At 53.6% G+C, this 19,386-nt stretch overlaps 1 protein-coding gene across 2 annotated transcripts in view; it reads right to left on the bottom strand.

The window, feature by feature from the left end:
- The window catches only part of PITPNM3 (PITPNM family member 3), a 108,591-nt gene that overhangs the window by 5,901 nt on the left and 83,304 nt on the right, over nucleotides 1-19,386 (bottom strand). For both annotated transcript variants that reach the window (XM_032280145.1, XM_032280146.1), the window contains exons 10-19: nucleotides 15,463-15,635; nucleotides 13,663-13,833; nucleotides 12,141-12,335; nucleotides 11,198-11,346; nucleotides 10,104-10,220; nucleotides 6,882-6,998; nucleotides 6,398-6,546; nucleotides 5,962-6,111; nucleotides 4,126-4,309; nucleotides 415-543 (exon numbers count right to left, since the gene is read on the bottom strand). In XM_032280145.1, coding sequence (XP_032136036.1) covers nucleotides 415-543; nucleotides 4,126-4,309; nucleotides 5,962-6,111; nucleotides 6,398-6,546; nucleotides 6,882-6,998; nucleotides 10,104-10,220; nucleotides 11,198-11,346; nucleotides 12,141-12,335; nucleotides 13,663-13,833; nucleotides 15,463-15,635 — 1,534 coding nt within the window. The remainder of the gene's footprint in view (nucleotides 1-414; nucleotides 544-4,125; nucleotides 4,310-5,961; nucleotides 6,112-6,397; nucleotides 6,547-6,881; nucleotides 6,999-10,103; nucleotides 10,221-11,197; nucleotides 11,347-12,140; nucleotides 12,336-13,662; nucleotides 13,834-15,462; nucleotides 15,636-19,386) is intronic.

The raw sequence follows: 19,386 nt of genomic DNA, 5'->3' as shown, positions 1-19,386 counted from the left end.
TGCTGCTGCCTCTGCCACAAATACTCTTCTCAATCTCAGGCCCTTCCTGGACCATTCCTTCAAATTCCCAAAATCCAGCCATGCCCTGGAGTCTGGGTCAGTGGCCCCTCTCCAGGGCCCCACAATTCCCTGTGCTCCCCGTCATCCATCATGGCACTTGCTACACTGTACTGTCACTAACTGCAAATGTGTCCATCTCCCCACTGCACAGAAGAATGCTGCATCTGACTCCACTTGGGATTCTCCCCTGCACCCAACACAGGTCCTGGCCCAACGCAGGCAGCCAGCAGTGTTTGTTGAATAAATGAATGAGCCAATGGGGGAATGAACAAATGAATGAATGAATGAATGACCCTCCATCCCTTTCCCTGACCTCCCTCCCAACTCCCCACCTCCAGCCCAGCCTCCACCCACCTGGCACTGGGTTTGGTACTTCTTGGTGGGCCGGCCCACGATGAAGATCTGGGAGGCTGGCAGGCCCAGCACACTGTAGACAGAGATGTCCTTTGTGGAGCCATAGGCCGCACTGATTCTGATGAAGCACTGGAATACAGGGCAGGCCATGAAGGGAGAGTGAGGCCAGTCCATCCCCCAGAAAGCCTTCCCAAGCCAACCCCGGGGAGCCCCTGCTTGGGGACTCTATGTGCACTCTGGTAGACTCCAAGCCATGAGGCCACCCTGTGTCAGGAATGAACCCCCAAGTGGCAACCCCTCCTTGCACCCAGGCCCAGCGCAGGGCTCTGCTGGTAAGCAGGTGTGACCACAGCATTTACTGACCCCCTCCCCTCCAGCAGCAGCACACTCCAGTTAAGGAACAATGAAGCAAAGTGTTCCTTGTGGATAAGGAAATCGAGTTCAGGCTTCCGGCTCACAGGGCCAGGACGGGAAGCCGGTTCTGCCTGGCTCCTGATCCTGTGTGTCCACACTGCTCCACACTGGGGTTTGCCATTTGCCCGATGCCTCTCACAGGACCTTCCCAGAATCCCCAATTCAATTCAGACAACTGCACAAGATCCACCTTGCTCCAGGGACACTTCCAGACCATCACCTTCCCCTCCCCTCCTGGAGATAAACCGGATCAAACTACCTCCTCCTGTGAGGTGCCGGCCCCCCAGCTGCCCCTCGATGTGTGCCTCCCCTCAATGTCATCCTCTTTTTTCCCAATCATGCTCTTTCCAACCCACTGGAGACTTTGGTCCTGGGTCACAGCTTTCCTTCCTCCCAAGCGCCACCATTGCTGGGAGGACCCACAGTCCAAGTGATGTGAAGGACCTACCACCTCCCAGCCAGCCTCGCAGCTTTGCACCTTCTTTGATGGCAGTGGCCATCACTTCCAGGACCAAACTCAGAACCTGCCCCTCAAACTGTGAAATTCCACATGTCCACTCCGCCCAGGGATTCTGCCCCCGCTCCCCTCCACTTCTCTGCCCGCCCCTGGCTGCTCTCAGCCTCACCGACGCTTGTGTTTTCTGCAACACCTTCCTGCCTTGCCCCTTCCTTAACCTGACTGAGTGACCCGTGGCATCCCTGTGCCCTCTGCCTCCACCCCAGGGTCTCTCACCCCTTCATCCTCCTCCCACACCTGCCCGGCCAAATCTCAACCCTGGAACTTTTCCACCAGCCCCTTTGTCTGGTTGTACACGCTGCCCACCAAGAGCTGCTAAAGAAACTGGCAGAGCCACGCAGCTCTCACCTTCCATATTCTTCCTGTCCTTCCCTGGGACCTACTCCATCCTGCAGGTGACTGCCTTTGATGCTGAACCAAGGAGAGGGCTTCCTCAGCCCGCTGCCCCTCCCCTCAATGGTTGGTTTATTCCCAGCTGGCCTTTGGCTCAGAGGACGGAGCAGCCTCTTTTTGTCTGGTCCTTCCACCTTCTCATTCACCTGAGCTCACTCCTGTAACTTGGATCCTCCAGCTCTGGCGACCCTGCCTACCTTCTTCATGAACCTCCCAGCTGACACCCACCTTCTCTGCTCCTCACTCTACTACTTTTGCCCCCTTGTCCTTCCAAAGTGTCCCTTCCTCACCAAGGTCATCCGGTGGTCAATCTTTGTCTAGTGGACAGTTCACAGCATCCCACACCCTTGGCAAGAGGGACACTGTCTCCTTGAACCCCTCTTCTCCAGATACCTGGAGCCTCTCTCTCCTGGCCCTCCTCCCCCTCTCACTCTCCTCCTGGTTCCTCAGCCGCTCCTTGTCCTGCTCTTGGGGGCCCAGCACAGCCTCTTCTCTTCTCATGCTTCGCCTACCCTCTTGGGGCTCCACTGATCTGTCCCATGCATCGTTTCCCAGTCTCCACCTGCAGCCCAGACCTCCCCTAAGCCATATCAGGTCCCATGGCCATAGCAGCCTTGACATATCCACAGCTGAGCTCATCTCCCTCTAGCCTGGTCCTCCTCTCATGTCCCCTCACATCCACTCATTCATTCATTCATTCATTCACTCTACCAACAGTTATTGAGTCCCTACCACAGGGCATCATACCCCAATCCAGAAGCTGTATTGGTGAGCAGAACATCAGGCTCTGCCTCCATAGAGACCTTGGTCAGGTGTGCAGCACCTGGATACCTCCTGGTCACCCAGCGCAGGCATCTTCAACTCCTCACTCCCTGCATCCCAGCATCCCTGAGTCCTAACAATTCCACCTCCTAATCCTGTCCCTGCTTTTCTCTCCATCCTGTGGTCCTCGTTGCCTGGATTATGGTCTTCCTGTCTTTTGCTTGGGCAACAGCTCCCAATCTGTTCTCCACACAGCCACCAATAGGATTGTTCTACAAGCCAAATTAAACACTGCCACTTCCCTGCTTTAAACTCTTCCACGGCTCCCTATTACCCTCAGCAGAGAGTTTATGATCTTGGCCTGGTTTCCAAGGTTTTCAGGATCTGCCAAGTTTGGGCCCCTGATGATCTCTGAGGGCTCAGCTCCCACTTGTCCTGGGTGTAACCCTGCCTGCATTTACCCCAATCCTGGATGCCTGCAGCTCTGAGAACGTCCCAAGCTCTGTCCTGCCTCTGTGCCTTTGCACAGGCTGTTTTATTGTCTACCTGACAAACTCATCCTTCAAGACTCAGCTCAAAAGTTACCAGCCTTCCCTGGCCTCCATGGCCAAACCCAAGTCATTTCTCCTCTGTTTGCTAAAAGGGTCTTTTTCCAACCACACACCAGTGCTTGTCAATTTACATGTCCTTCCTCCTCTAGACCAGGGATTTGCTGACTTTTTCTTGGAAAGCCCAGATAGTAAATGTCTCAGGCTTCGCACTGTGTTACCATTACTCAATTCTCCTGTTGTATTGCAAAAAGCAATCATAGACAGTATGTAAACAGATGAGTTTGGCTGAGTTCCAGTCACACTTTTTTATTTAGAGACACTGAAATGCATGTAATTTTCATGTCATGAAGTACCATTCGTTTGATTGTCTTCGTCCATTTGAAATGGACGGAGACAATAGCTCACAATCACATCAACAGTCTGTGGGCTGGATTTGGTCATTGGTTGTCAACTCCTGCTCTGCTCTAGGTCGGGGATTCTCAAAATCTTTCTGTGCATCAGAATCCCCTGGAGAGCTTGTGAAAAGGTTCCTGAGCCCCTCCCCAGAGTTTCTGATTGAGTAGATCTAAGAGGGTTGTAGAGGGGCGGGGCAGAGAATTTGCACTTCTGAGTTCCCAGGTGCTGCTAGAGGGAACCATAGCTCCGGGTCACGAAAAGAACATCCTGCCCCCTCTTCCCCGTTCTGTTTGTCTCTGTGCAGCCCCAACAAGCACAGAGTAAGGAACGCAATTGACACTTAAATGTCCTTTGGATGAATGGCCAGATGTAGAGAGTCAGGAGATAAAGGATGAAAGTCTGACTCAGATCTAGGGCAAGCCTCTGACTCCTCACCTTTCTCCTCTATCAGTGACGAGACTAATACCTACCTCTCAGGGCTGCTGGAGGACCCAGCAAGATCCACAGGAATGGACTTTGCACACTGCACATCCATGAGGCCCCACCCGGGTGGAGGGAGGCAGGAGTGGTAGAGAGGAGGGTTGGAAGGCAGGGCGTGGTGTGGAGGAGGGTCACGCTCTCAAGCCGCAGAGCAGCCCTTGCCCCTGCCCCCGCCCCCACCCTGGACTGGACACTCACCTCCTGCATGAGGTTGCGCAGGAAGATGGCCTTCTGCCGCAGCGGGTCGTGCACCAGCCCGTCCGAGAAGAAGATCATGCCCTGGGGAAAGTTGTGCTGGGACAGCCACGACACCACCCGCTGCTTCTGCATGTCCGGCCGCCCCGTGATGTAAAGGATCATGTAGCCCAGGTCCTGCCAGTGCCTGGCGAGATGGCATCAGGAGGGTCCAGCCCCACCCAGCACAAGGCACCCAATGCCCAAAAACCCACCCTGCCCTTAGCTGCCCTCCTGAGATGCCAGAGAGACCAGCCGGAGGCATACTGGAGAGAACACAGGGGACCCTGAATCCCCTCTCCGGGTTGAACCCAGGACATCCCCCCTCGATGGCCCTGCAGGCACCGCATGCCTATATCGAAATTCATCTCCTCACCCCTGCCCCCCTGCTCACAGCCACTTCAGAGCCAGAGACAGGTGCCTTTCATTCCTCCCTGTTCCCTGTGCCTCCATCCCTCCTCCTCCTCCAGGGAGCAAGCTTTATGGTTTCACCAGGCCAGGCTCTTTACCCTCCCCAGCCCTCTCACTGAAGCCATGCTTCTCATCCTTAGCTTGGGCCCCATCTCTCTCCTGGGCCACTACAAAAGCCTTCTGGGCAGCCTCTTTCCCTCCCCCACCATTCCTACTGGCATCTAACCTGAGCCATATAACCCTGGACAGATTACTCAGCCTCCCAGGGTTTCACTGTTCCCATCTGTAAAATGGGCGTAATAATATTAACCACCCCATGAGGTTGTCCTAAAGATGAAAGGAATTAATCCCAAGCATGCATGGTGTGCTTGGCTTTATTATTATCCTCTGCAGTGTTTACATGGTGATCTCTATACATCACAAATCTAACCCCAGCACTCCTTTGCCTGACAGCATCTCCAGGTCCCAGGGCCCTGAGGTAGAGCCTCAAGGCCTCTCTCTGCTTCTGTGGCCATGTCCCTGCTCTGCCCTTGCATATGGGATCCTCCAGCCCACCCAGAGCTGCTTTGCTGCCCCTGGACGAGCCCTGTTGTGGGAAGTAAAAAAGTTCTTCTTTAAAGTTTCCTTTCTTGTTAAAGAATAAATCATAAGTGTGCTAATAACTCTTTGTCAAGCCCTGTCCTAGGTAGCTGTTAAATATGCCATGCTTACAGGCACAGAGTGCATTCTATGTCCTTGTACTTAAACCAAGATGTCTGTGCTGGACGTGCTCACAGGCATATCCCAGCTCTCCATTGCTGTTACCTGTTTAGAACGTTCCAGGTTTAGAACTCCCTTTTACCTCTTCTCTCCCCAAAGCCATCACGGTCACTGGGGTAAGGCAGGGCACTCTCCAGCCCCCAAGAACTTCCAGTGCCTGGCATCTTCCTACTCTTGAGGTTCTGATCACTTGGAGCCCTAGGCTACAGTTTCTCATGCCTGCGACTTATTTTCCCCACCTGACTGAGTTTCCTCCAACTTAGGAGCTCACTCTGCATCCGTGCTCAGCACACAGCCTGGCCACAATGGGCCTCAGAAAGTGGTGGATGCATGCTTGAGTGGAGGGAGAGAGGGAAGGAGGAAGGAAAATGGAAGGAATTGAAAGAGGGAGGAAGGAAGTGAGGGAGGGAGGGAGGAAGAAACAGACAAGCTGAGGTCTAGAAAGCAGGAGAGATTTCTCCCAAGGACACTCAATGAATTACTGTTAGAAGTAAAGCCAGGACTTCTCAGCTCACAGCCCCAGAGATCAATAGAATTCCCAGGGCAAATCAGAAAAACAAAGTATTTCCCCCAGGACTGCTGGCTCCTGCCCCCCAGGGAGACAGATCCCTCATGGAAGACGGCACTCACCGGACAACGTCCACTGCGCCCGGCCGGACCTTGGGGTCACTTCCCATGATGGACACGCTGGCCGCAAAGGACCCGTCAATGCTGAACACCACGCACTCCATGCCCCGCGGCAACACCGTGAGGTAGCTCATGGCACAGGTCTGGTCGCCCCTGAAAGGAACCTCCCTATGGTCAGCCGTGCAGGCAGGGTCAGAGGTGAGCCTGAAGCCAGAGGTCAGCCTGGAGCTGCGGTCAGAGCTCGGGGTGGGTCAAGGTCAGAGAGCACCTGTGTGGCATCTCCTGATGCCACGGCTAGTGACCTCTCCCAGCTACCTCTGTCCACGCAGACAGAGATGGGGGTCAAAGGAGCCTCAAGGATCCCATCTTCTAGACAGGCCTGGCTGGAAGGGCCATGGAAAGCAGAGAAACCCCCGTGAGAACGGCCCCTGGGTCTTACCTGACGACCATCTTCACAGGATAGACGCCGACCCCCAGGCGCCGGGGCCGGGGCACATTGTATGTGATTCGACCACTGCTGTTGGTGATCTCCGTGTCCAGGTGTACCCAGCGGCCTGAGGACGGCTCTGCCATTACCAGGATGTCCACCTGTGGCAGTGAAGGGAATCAGGACTTCCTGAAGGCTGAGAGGCTGCAGGCTTGGCAGAGGGGCTGGGCAGGGGAGCTCTGGGCTGATGTCCCTGCCTGACATTCCCTGGCTCCTGCCACCCTGGCTCCTCATTCATCCTTGGATGCTTTGAGCCCATCCTTTCCTCCTTGCTCACCCTCCCTGGCCTGCCCAGGCAGGTGAGTGGCTTCCAGCCCTGTGCGGCCACCCCAGGCATCTCGGCCCTCCTGGAACCCTCACTCCACATGCCATATGGCTCCATGAGGCACCTGGTGCAGGTGGAGGGGCCGAGGAGAGGATGCCCAGCCCCGGGTACCTTCTCTCCAGTCAAAGCCACCATGTCGAGTGGCCCGTACATGAACCGCCCCACCAGGACCTGGGGGCCATCTTCAGCGGCAATCACGTCGTTGGCCCGGTGATTAGCCGTCACATTCTGGAAGGACAGAAAGAAGCCAGCTCAGCCTTTGCAGGCTCAACCTTGCTGTATCATCGCAGTGTTCTTCAGACTGGCCAGAGCCATTAAGCCCACTGAATCATGTCTCCCTACTCACTTCCGCTGGAGTGTCAGAGATGTGGTCCCAGGGAACTTGTAAGAAAAACAGAGCATGAGTCCCCCTAATGCCATCTTCAAGGAGCACTGGGCTTCCTGCTGTTGTACATTCTCTGCTTTTGACTCTGCTCAGCCCTGAGGGGACAACCGGCCTCACAGCCCGTCCTTGTCCTCTAGACGCCTGGTCGGGAAACTGCCTGGCCACCTTTGATTCTTTCTTCCACATCACAGCTCACATCCAACAGATATTTACCATCTGTCTTTTTTTTTTTTTTAGATAAAATTTCAAATGCCCAAGCATAGAGAGAAGAGTGTAACAAAGCCTTGTGTTCCCGGCACCTGCTCTACCACTTAGCAACGAACTCACAGCCCTCCTGGTTTCATTCTCCCCTTGCCCAATTCCCCAGCCTCAGCCCCAGCCCCGCCAGGATTATCCAGGATATCTGTGACTGTCTCAACATCCCTACTCTTCTTCACTTCTGGTTTCAGTTCATTCTGCAGCTCTGAGGCCTGTGTTGGCCCCTACCAGCCCTGACTCCCAGCCTGGCCTCCAAGACCCCGTCTCTCAATCCAGTGACCATTCCTTTATCATGCTGGCCACCTCTTTCCCCTACAACCACATGGCCCGGGTGCTGCTAACAGCTTCCTAACTGAGCTCCTTACTCGAAGGCAGTCCCTGCAAGACAGCCTCTGTCTTTATAAAGCACAGATCTGGCCGGGCACAGTGGCTCATGCCTGTAATCCTTGCACTTTGGGAGGCTGAGGCAGATGGATCACGAGGTCAGGAGATCGAGACCATCCTGGCTAACACGGTGAAACCCCATCTCCACTAAAAATACAAAAAATTAGCCAGGCATGGTGGCATGTGCCTGTAGTCCCAGCTAAGGGGGAGGCCAAGGACAGAGAATCACTTTAACCCGGGAGACAGAGTTGCAATGAGCCAAGATCACACCACTGCATTCCAGTCTGAGCAAGACTATATCTCAAACAAACAAACAAACCAAAAAAACATAAAGCACAGATCTATTAACACCCTCCCCAGCTCCCCAGTGTCCTCTGGGTGGAGTCCAGACCCTGAGCTTAACCCTCCAAGCCTTGCCTGAACCACCTCTTCAAGCTTGTCTCCCACTGCTCCCTGTCCACACCATCTGGTGCTTTCTGCCAAGCTCTGCAGCAGCCTCCAGGCCTTTGCTCACACCACCACCCCACCCCCACACTGGCTCTCGGTGCCATCCCCGGCCCTTTTGCCCCTCACTCCAGCCCATTCACTATGACTAGGCTCAGGATCACCTCCCCAAGAAGCACTCCTTGGACTCCTCAAAGATACGTTCTTGGCCTCCTTTCGGTTCCCACACATTTTAATTCAATCCAACAGATATCCACAGACACCTCATTTGCATGGGTCCCTGAGATGAACAGGTTGCGGGCCCTGCCCTGGAGACACTCAGCCAAGTAGGGGACATAGGCTTCCCTCCAGGTGTGCTGTCTGGGGGAGGGAACAGCTGGTTCATGAATATCAGCCCCTGAAAAGATGCTGCATCACTAGTCATTAGGGAAATGCAATCAAAACCACAATGAAATACACCCACCAGGACGACTGGAATCAGAGAGAGAGATAATCACAGGGGTTGCTGAAGATGTAGAGAAATCAGAATCCTCATACATTGCTAGTGGGACTGTAACATGGTACAGTCACTGTGGAAAACAGTCTGGCAGTTCCCTATACGATTAAACAGAGTTACCATTTGATCCAGCAATGGCACTTCTAGGCATATATCCGAGAGAAATGAAAACATATGAGAAATGAAAAATACAAAAACGTATACGAATGTTCATGGCAGCATTATTCAGAGTAGCTAAAAGGTGAAAACAGCCCAAATGTCCATCAGGTAGCCAATGGATAAGCAAAACATCGCATCTCCATACAACGGAATATTATTCAGCCTCAGAAAGGAATTTCCAACACAGCAACCACGTGGATGAACCTTGAAGACAATATGCTAAGTGAAAGAAGCCAGACACAGATGGTCACACATTACATCATTTCATTGAAATGAAATGTCCAGAATAGGCAGATCTGCAGGAACAGAGTCAGTTCCTGATTGCTCAGGGCAAGTGAGGGAGTGTCAGCTAAAGGGTAGAGACCTTTATGGAGGTAATGAAAATGTTCTAAAACAGACTGTGGTAATGGTTGCACACATCTGTGAATACTAAAATCCACTGATTTGTACCATTTAAATAGGTAAATTATAGGATACATGGATTTTATCGCAATAAATATGTTTACCAAAAAAGAGTTGATTCATGAAGGATTGATCTCCTTCTACCTCTTAGGACTGTTCCTGGGGTCCATGTCTGGTCTTGTCACCAGACTGGAGGTGCCTACCATAGCAATGGCTGTGTCTGTACAACCCTATACCCCACTCCCTAGGACAACGACTGAGACAGAGTAGGCATTGATGATTGTTTGCTGAGTGGATCAATAAATATATGCACCTCAAACTCCTATTCACCCTTCAATACCCCACAGAGGAGCCTCTTCAGAGAAGGCCTGAATGATTTGCCCTGACAATCCTTCTTTCCATCTTTGTCTTAATCTGTGCCTCCCTCTATCAAATATCATACCAGGCCATACTCTATGGTAAGTGAGGCTGAGCGCCAGGACTCTTTCTGATTCAAGTCCACATCTACCGCAGTCTGGCATATAGCGATTGCTCTATAACAGGTATCTCCTCACCAACCCTAGTGTCTTGGACCTCTGCCCTCAGGGCTACTGTGGAACCAGGCCATGGGGAAGTAACTCATACAACTTTGCAGCTGCAGTGCCTGGGCCTCACCTGAGTGTGAGTCCCAGCAGCCTGTTCGGGTGTCAAGCTCTGAGGGCAAATCGAATTGCTGACCTGCCATGCAGATGCCCCAGCCCCCAGCCCAGCCCCACCTCCCGGAGGACACAGTCCCAGCTGTATGTGACCCCAGCAATGCACGCACCCTGAGCTTGACCTGGGTCCGCTTACGAAGCCACTTCTCTCGGGGGCTGGCAGGGCTTAGTGCTGCGGGGTCCAAGCGGGCACTCTCCTTGATGTTCACACTCTCGTAGCGCATCACCTGGCCGAGAGCCAAGCAGGGCCCCCTGGTCAGGCCTTCTGGCTCCTCTGCCTCCCTCCCAGGGTGTCAGCGCCCACCAGCTTGTGACCAGCTGGGCCCTGCCCCTGCCATCCCCCAACCTCACAGCCTGGAACCATCAGGAGGCTGTAGACCCCAGGACCCATGTCCCTGCACTCCTGTCCTGGAAGCTGAGGCCAAAGTAGTCTCCCAGTTGGCTCCCTTCCTGAGAGAAGTCTCTGCCTCCTGGGCCCAAACCTGGCAGCCAACTGTTTCTGTCCCCACTCTCTGCCTTCCCTGTTACAACAGGTGGCCCTTCCTTTTATTTTTTTTGAGACGGAGTTTTGCTCTTGTTGCCCAGGCTGGAGTGCAATGTCGCAACCTCCGCTCACTGCAACCTCTGCCTCCCGGATTCAAACGATTCTCCTGCCTCAGCCTCCTGAGTAGCTGGGATTACAGGCATGCATCACCACGCCCGGCTAATTTTGTATTTTTAGTAGAGACAGGGTTTCTCCACGTTGGTCAAGCTGGTCTTGAACTCCCAACCTCAGGTGATCCACCTGCCTCGGCCTCCCAAAGTGCTGGGATTATGGGCATGAGCCACCATGCCCAGCCTAACAGGTGGCCCTTCCCTAAGACCGGCATGAGTACTGATCCCAGCCCCTCCGTGCTTCTTGAGGACGCTGCTCCAGTGATGCTCCCCTTTCAATCCTGCAGTGCTGACTACACTGCCTCTGCTAGACCACTCTTCTTAGCACCCAAATATGCTTAATACGCCCATCTTAAAATATACTCTCGGACTCCTCATGCCTCTCCAGGGACCACCACGTCCCTGCTATCCCTTGCAGCAATGCTCACAGAGGACTAAGCCCACACACTGTCACCCTTGCACACTGCTCAAGAACAGCCTCCTCTCCAGATAGAGAAGGGCGGCACCCCTTCGGGTCCTGTGGGCAGGCCCACAATGGCAGCAGCGGTACCTGTCTCAGGATGAAGGCGACCACGTCCGTGGACTCCCAGTAGCTGGCGTGGAAGAGGTGGGGCAGGGCCACGGTGGGGAAGGCCGTGAGGACATCAGGGCAGTACAGGGCGTAGTCGATCCTCTTGGTTCCCCACCACTTGGCTGTGACTGTGGGTCCGAGAGGAAGGTGAGGATGGGTGGCCGGCCCGGGCCTCAACCAGAGGGTCATGGGGTCTCCATCGCACAGACTGGTGGCAGAAGCATCACGCGGGGCACAGGTTTGGGCTGGAGCCCCCTGGCCTGAAGAAAGCCTGGGAAATGTGCTGCTCTTCCTCTCTCCTTCTCGAAACCCACCAGCCATCCCCTAAAATGTGTGCTCCAAGCCCGTGCCCAGGAAGGAGGGCCAGAGCCACAGACACGTCCACAGTCTTGCCCAGGGCTGCCGCTCATGGCAGTTCCCAGTGAGCTCTGTCTGAAGTTGGGGCTGAGTCTGTGTCTGGAGGGTTCAGGACTTCCTTCATGGTCAGAGGTCAGAGCCCTGTCCAGGGTCAGAGGTCAGGGCTCTGTCCAGGGTCAGAGTTCAGGGCACTGTCCAGGGTCAGAGGTCAGGGCTCTGTTTGAGGTCAAAGCTCAGTCCCAGTCAGGGGCCAGGGGTCTGTACTCTCTTCAAGGTCAGAGCTCTGAAATGAGCCAGGGTCCGTTCACGGCTCTGTCCAGGTCAGAAGTCAAGGTTCCTCTGAGGTGAGAGCTCAGATTGGGGCCTGAGTGAGGATTTGGACCGCTGTCCTGGTCTCCACCAGCAGACCTCAGCTCTCTAAAGGCAGAAGCAGCCCCCAGGACGTCCTCCACCCTCTCCCCACCCTAGGGCCTGCCCTCAGCAGCTCTAGCAGTGACCCAGTAACCACCCAGAGGAAGGTTCCCCTCCCCCAAATCAGGCAGGGCCCCAAAAGGACCTCACTCACTGCGGGAGGCACCCACGGGTGCCATGCCGTCCGAGGACTCTGAGCTCTCGCTGTGGGAGCTGCCCTCGCTTATCCTCCGTCCTGGGCGCTGGAACCTTGAGGCCTGAGGGGGCGAGGCAGGGGTGTCCAGAAGAGGCGGGCTGTCCCAGGAGCTGCCCTCCAGGAAGAGGGGGCTGTGGGTGTGCAGGGCATCAGCTGGAGGGGGAATTTCAAGGTCAGGCGGAGTCACGTGTCTCCAGCAGAGCCGCCCACTTGGTGCCAGCCCTATGCTGGGTGGGAGGTTCCACTCAGTGCCAGCCCTATGCTGGGTGGGAGGTTGCGCACTGGGAGGAGCCAGCCCCGGCACTGCTCACTTGCCAGCCCAGCAGGCACCTGCCCCTCTCACTGTGCCCACCCCACCAGCCCCCCGGGCCTCAAGTGACCTGGTTGCCATAGCACATTGCTGAATTTACCTCCTTGCAGCTATGAGTTACGCAGTGAAGCTGCAGAGGAAGCCTCTGGGACATTGCCCCAAAAGCACCAGCTGAGGCCCCAGGGGTGACTCATATCCTTGTCGTCTCTGATCCAACTCCTCCCCTGCACCACAAAGGATTGAGGCCGCCTCTGGAAGGGATGAGGACTCCAGCCTGGGAGCTAGGATAGCCTTGGGGGAGGGAGAAGAATCCCCTGACCTAAAAGGGCCCCATGGGGAGGGAGGTTTCCAGGCCAGCCTACCTGCTGAAGCTCCAGGCAGGCAGGGATTTGGAAACAAAGGCTCCATTGAATCAGGGGTGAAGAAGGGATGGATTTTAATCCTGAATGTGCCCCATCCACAGCTCCTTCATCCCGGACGTATAGCTCTGAGCAGGCTTAGGCTAAACCTCCTCAAGGCGGGCATGGAGCCAAGGCTCTGATTTCCAAGTCTCTGACTGTCCGTTACAGGCCTCCCATCGATGACACAGTCGGTCCATGCCCAGATCACCCCACTTGACCCTGGAGGCCACTGGCTTGTTGCCAAACCACCTGCCCTCGCTTCTGCTGTTCTCTCCCCTAGAAGATCTCACTCCTCGTCCACTAGCTCTTCTCTACATGTCCAAATGCACCTCCTCTGTCTGGACCCTAATCAAAGGCCATCTCTCCCATGGAGCCCACCAGAATGGCACACTCTCTGCCCTACCCCTACAGAGTCTAAGCTGGGTACTTGCAAATAGCTCAGAGCATGGATCCCTGGACCTGCCGTCAGGTCTGAAAGCTCAAGTGTTACACCAGCCCTGGCCACAGGAGTGTGTCTGGGAGCCCATTAGGGGACAGAGCCTGGGTCTCTGAGCCCCAACATGCCGCAGACGGAGCAGGTGCTTGGCACAGGTGGGCCACTCTGAGGACAGAGGATTTGGCTATCCTGTTCTCACAGCCCCTGTTCAGGGGAATCACCCTACTCACTGAGTGCTTGGAGGGGCTGGACCAGAGAGGCCAGTGTTGGGTGCCACAGGGCGGGGACCCCACCTCCAGCTCAGCACACACTCTCCTGCCCGCAAGAACCTACCGAGGAGGAGGGATTGGCCATCGCCCAGTGGGAACCTCTGGTAGCGGGGCACACTGACAGGGGGCACCAGGTGGAACTTGGGCTCCAGCAGCGGCTCCAGCCGAGAGGCAGAGGGGTCTGCACAGTGGAAGAAGCTGTAGACCTGGCTGCAGGCAGGGCGCATCTGGAAGCCTGGGGTGAAGACACAGAAGGAAGTGGAAGACACAGAAGGAAGCCCCTTTCTTGCACCTGCTCCCTAGGCCCTCGGAGGCTCCCTGGAGTACAGCTTGAAGCAGTCTACTCCCCTTTCAAGAACCTCCCAGGGCTCCCTGCTCCCATGGGAACAAAGCCATTACCTTCGGTTTGTCATTCAAGGCCTTGCCAATCGGCCCCACCCGGAGCGCTGTAATAGGCACCCAGCACTGCAGCCTCGGTGCACACCTGCCCATCCCCGCTCGGTCTTGCAGCTTTCCTTTCTCTGCGCCTTTGCTCAAACCATCCCTTCTCCTTGTGGGCCCTCCCTCCATCATTTCCACAGGGCAACTCCTTTAAATTCTTCCAGTTTTCACTTAGTTACTACCTGACATAGGAAACCAGCCCAGGTTCCTTCAGGCAGGTCAGCTGCCCCTTCCGCAGGCCTCAGGGCTATACGCACTCAGTTCCCAGGCCTGCGGCCAGAGGGAGTTCCTGGTTTGCTGGAGCAGGTGGAACACTTCTCTTGCTGACCAGCAGGTGTCTCCACTGAGGCCTCCACATCCTCCGTGGGCCTCCCTACTGGGACCCTCCAGCACCCACGGAGCCCTAGGGTTCGTTTGTGACATTGAAGGCAGCCATGGGGTTCTGCCTTCCTGCCTCCATTTCTACCAGAGCCCTCCCCACTTGATCTGTTCCATACTGCAGCTCGTCAGTAAGCTTTGGCTAAAAGCATGGATCTGTGGATACCCAAGATGCCCTGCAGTATCAGACGGTGTGTGCTTCCGACCTTGGAGTCACTGCTACCCTCCCTGACCCTATGCTTGCTGGTGCCAGTTGCCTGGTGTGTGCATTTTAGAGGAAAATGAAAAGGTGTTCAAGGTTGCAGGTACCAGCCAGGCAGTGTGGCTCATGCCTATAATCCCAGCACTTTGGGGGGCTGAGGCAGATGGATCACTTGAGGTCAGGAGTTTGAGACCAGCCTGACCAACATGGTGAAACCCCATCTCTACCAAAAATACAAAAATTAGCCAGATATTGTGGCGGGTGCCTGTAATCCCAGCTATTCAGAGGGCTAAGGCAGGAGAATCACTTGAACCCCAGAGGCAGAGGTTGCAGGGAGTCGAGACCTCTATTGCGCCACTGTACTTCAGCCTGGGCAACAGAGCAAGACTCTGTCTCAAAAAAAAAAAAAAAAAATTTGCAGGTATTGCATGAGCAAAGGCACCTGAGGTGGGGGAGGGCTTGGGGATATGCAGGGGTGGGCAGTAACCAACCTGGCTGCAGTGTCTGCCTCAGCACAGGAGAAGGAGAGAGTGGGAGGCAAGAGGGTGAATATTATAGCCTCTCTTCTCCAAAGGGCATGACCACCAGAAAAGCAGCCAGGGGCACTTGATGGGAACAGTGTGAAATCCATCCGAAGCTGCCTCACCTTCACCCCACGTTGGGAGGGAAGCTGCTCCTCTCTCCCCTCTCTGCCCCACCCTCTCTCCTCTCTTTCCACCTATCCCAACTCTGTGACCCTCCCTGCCCCCATCCCCAACTCCACTGCCCTCATTCTGAGGCCCTGACACAGTGGGTGGCCATAGTGGCGCACAGGAATCTCAGGCCCCTGCCCACTCTCCCTACCGTCCAGCCCAGGCAGCACCGTCCTCCGCATGGCCAGGACCAGGCCCAGCGGTGAGCCGAAGAGGAAGAAGTCAGACACGTCGAAGTCAAAGCGGCCCAGACTGACCTCGGGGAGCTGCAGCCCCCCGGCCGCTAGGGTCTCAGACTCATCCTTTAGCACGTTGGAGTGGATGCTGCAAGGGAGGGGGACACAGGACAGGGCAGGTTAGGGAAGGACTGAGAATGCTGGCGTGTTCACTCAGCGGCGCAGCCTGAACTCTGAGCGCCCAGTGCCCCACCCTCCACCTCTGGGACAGGACTGAGTCCAGTCCACCAGCTGCACACCACCTACAGTCAGCACTGGCCACCAAGGCCTGGCCAGTATTTGGCTAGAAAAGTAGTCAATGGGCTGGGCACGGTGGCTCATGCCTGTAATCCCAGTATTTTGGGAGGCCAAGGTGGATGGATCACAAAGTCAGGAGTTCAAGAGCGGCCTGACCAACATGGTGAAACCCCCTCTCTAGTAAAAATACAAAAAAATTAGCTAGGTGTGGTGGCATGTGCCTGTAATCCCAGCTACTCAGAGGGCTGAGGCAGGAGAATAGCTTGAACCCAGGAGGCAGAGGTTGCAGTGAGCCGAGATCGCGCCACTGCACTCTAGCCTGAGCAACACAGCAAGACTCTGTCTCAAAAAAATAAAAAAAGTCAACGAACCTTTTCTGCAAAGGGCCAGAGAGTAAATATTTCAGACTTCATGAACTATGTGGCCTCCATTGCATCTAGTTAACTCTGCCATTGCTGCATAAAAGCAGTCATGGACAGCCATGGCTGGGATCCAATAAAATGTTACTTACAGAAACAGGCTGAGCCCGTGGGGGCGTCTGAGCATTCTACACACAGGCAGGCCTGCCTCGTCACACTGGCTTTGTGATGGCCATGCGGAGGATTCCTACACTGTGTACCAGACAAGTCCAGCCTGCCCAATATCCAGCTGGCTAACGTCAGTTCTGCAGGGATCCGGGCTTTCATCATTAACTCCTGTTCCAGGCAACCCACAGACACAGATGCAAACAGCTTCGTCTCCCCACTGCCAGCCCCAGCCTGCAGATGAAGCAGGGCTTAAGGAGAAAAATGTGAGACACACAGAATTCTAAACATTTCCAACCCAGGTGCCCATTGCCCCAGGAAGAGTCCAAGTCACGTTCAGCCACAGACCCAGAGTAGGGCACTGAGAATCAGAAGGACACCTGGGCCACCTCCCTAACCTTCCAGCCAGCATTAGCTACAGCTTAAAGTGAAAACCTGACAGTGGGACCACATGATGTATCTGTCAATTAAGTGAATGCAAAGCAACTAAAATACTTGAGTTAGAGGAGAACAAACTTTAGAAAGATCCATGGGGAATGCTTTTACACTGTTGGTGGGAGTGTAAATTAGTTCAACCATTGTGGAAGACACTGTGGCGATTCCTCAAGGATCTAGAAATAGAAATACCATTTGACTCAGTAATCCCCTTACTGGGTATATACCCAAAGGATTATAAAATCATTCTATTACAAAGACACATACACATGTATGTTCATTGTGGCACTTTTATGATAGCAAAGACTTGGAACCAACCCAAATGCCCATCAATGATAGACTGGATGAAGAAAATGTGGCACACATATACCATGGAATACTATGCAGCCATAAAAAAAGGATGAGTTCATGTCCTTTGCAGGGACATGGATAAAGCTGGAAACCATCATTCTCAACAAACTGACATAAGAACAGAAAACCAAACACTGCATGTTCTCACTCATAAGTGGATGTTAAACAATGAGAACTCATGGACACAGGTAGGGGAACATCACACACTGGGGCCTGTAGGGGGGTGGGGGGCTAGGGGAGGGATAGCAGGGGGTGGGGGGTTTGGGGAGGGATAGCATTAGGAAAAATACCTAATGCAGATGACGGGGTGATTAATGCAGCAAACCACCATGGCACGTGTACACCTACGTAACAAACCTGCACATTCTGCAAATGTATCCCAGAACTTAAAGTATAATAATAACAAAAAAGCAGCACTGAGAAGGATTTCTGAACATTGTAAGTGATCAATAAATTTATTTTTGCTATCACTCAAAGCAAAAAGGAAGAGCGATTGGAATGGTGCGGACAAGTGCCCCACTCTCAGGAGTGAGCGAGTCTGCAAAGCTGAATCCTCAGTCCCCACGCTTCCGCCTGCCTCTTGCAGTGTGAGCATCTCACAGTGAGGCGATGACTCTGATGTTTAACAATACATATTTCACGTACAGCATGGTCCCTAGACACACGCCAACTACTTAATTGCCAAAGAAACCACCATCTGTCCCTACACCAGAGGGGAAAGCTGGCTGTGTCAGACCAGCTACTGGAAGCCTCCAACTTCTCATCACTCTCCAAATTTGGGGCTCCCCTAAAGGATTTTTCAAGGATGAACCAGAAAGGTTGAGATTTTTCATCTTGCAAGCCTCCCTAGAAGGCAGCTGCTTTTCTAAAGGATCATCTGTCAGCGGGGCTTTAAACATTCAGAGATGTAAATGTGCAGAGCCTTTGACCTAGTAATTCCTCCTCCAGGAATCCATCCAAATACAATCATCCTAATATACACGTTAATGTTTATGTGCAAAGATGTTCACTGCAGAGCTACTTACAGTGGTAAGGAATTGGAAACCGCCAAAATACCTAATTACAGGGATTAAATAAACTGATATCCATTCACTCAATATTATATTGCCATTAAGAATATTTATCAAGTATTTTTAACTGCATCAGGAAAAGGTCACAATATGAAAGGTTCTTTCTTTTTCTGAAACAGAGTTTCACTCTTGTTGCCCAGGCTGGAGTGGAATGGCACGATCTTGGCTCACTGCAACTTCCGCCTCCTGGGTTCAAGTGATTCCCTTGCCTCAGCCTCCTGAGTAGCTGGGATTACAGGCACCTGCCACCACGCCCAGCTAATTTTTGTAGTTTTAGTAGAGATGGAGTTTCACTACATTGGCCAGGCTGGTCTCGAACTCCTGACCTCGTGATCCACCCACCTCAGCCTCCCAAAGTGCTGAGATTACAGGCGTGAGCTACTGTGCCCGGCTGTAAAACTATCTTAAAGCGTGTGGAAGAAAATAGTTTCAATGTTAACAGTAGCTCCCTCTGGGTGGTCAGATGATGTATTTTCCAAATGTTGTAATGATCTCATGATACTTATCCCTTGGGTAAGGAGGAAGGAGAAAGAAAGGAAGAAGAGAGCTGAGGAGCAGAGGAAAAAGAAAGAGACATTCCCTCTAACTTGGGTCTGAGTTCAACAGCTATTTGTAAGTTGAATTAATGTGCAGATAACATATTTCGCCCACGTTGATTAACATGCCTCTTCTAGAAAGTTAAAGGGTCGACAGTTCTGTAGAGAGACATGCCTGGCTCTCAAACAAAAGTGTGTTGTATCAGAAAGCACTGAACTAGGGATAGGAAAACCAGAATGATGATTCCAGCTATTCCATCACTGGCTGCGTGACCCCTAGAAAGCTCCTGACCTACTTGGCCCTCTCTTTCCCTGAGAGAAATGATAACAACACACACCTGGGGTGACTCACAAACCACAGTCACAGCAGTTATTCCACCAGCTTTTTTTTTTTTTTTTGAGATGGAATCTCGCTCTGTCGCCCAGGTTGGAGTGCAATGGCACAATCTCAGCTCATTGCAACCTCCGCCTCCCAGGTTCAAGCGATTCTCCTGCCTCAGCCTCCCGCATAGCTGGGATTACAGGTACCCACCACCATGCCTGGCTAATTTTTATATTTTTAGTAGAGACAGGGTTTCACCATATTGGCCAGACTGGTCTCAAACTCCTGAACTCGTGGTCCTCCCACCTCAGCCTCCCAAAGTGCTGGGATTACAGGCGTGAGCCATGGTGCCCGACCTCCACCA

Source organism: Sapajus apella, unplaced genomic scaffold, assembly GCF_009761245.1.
Source record: "Sapajus apella isolate SASKATOON/1434 unplaced genomic scaffold, GSC_monkey_1.0 scaffold12, whole genome shotgun sequence".
Lineage (NCBI taxonomy): Eukaryota > Metazoa > Chordata > Mammalia > Primates > Cebidae > Sapajus > Sapajus apella.
This window is presented reverse-complemented; position numbering and strand designations above follow the sequence as displayed.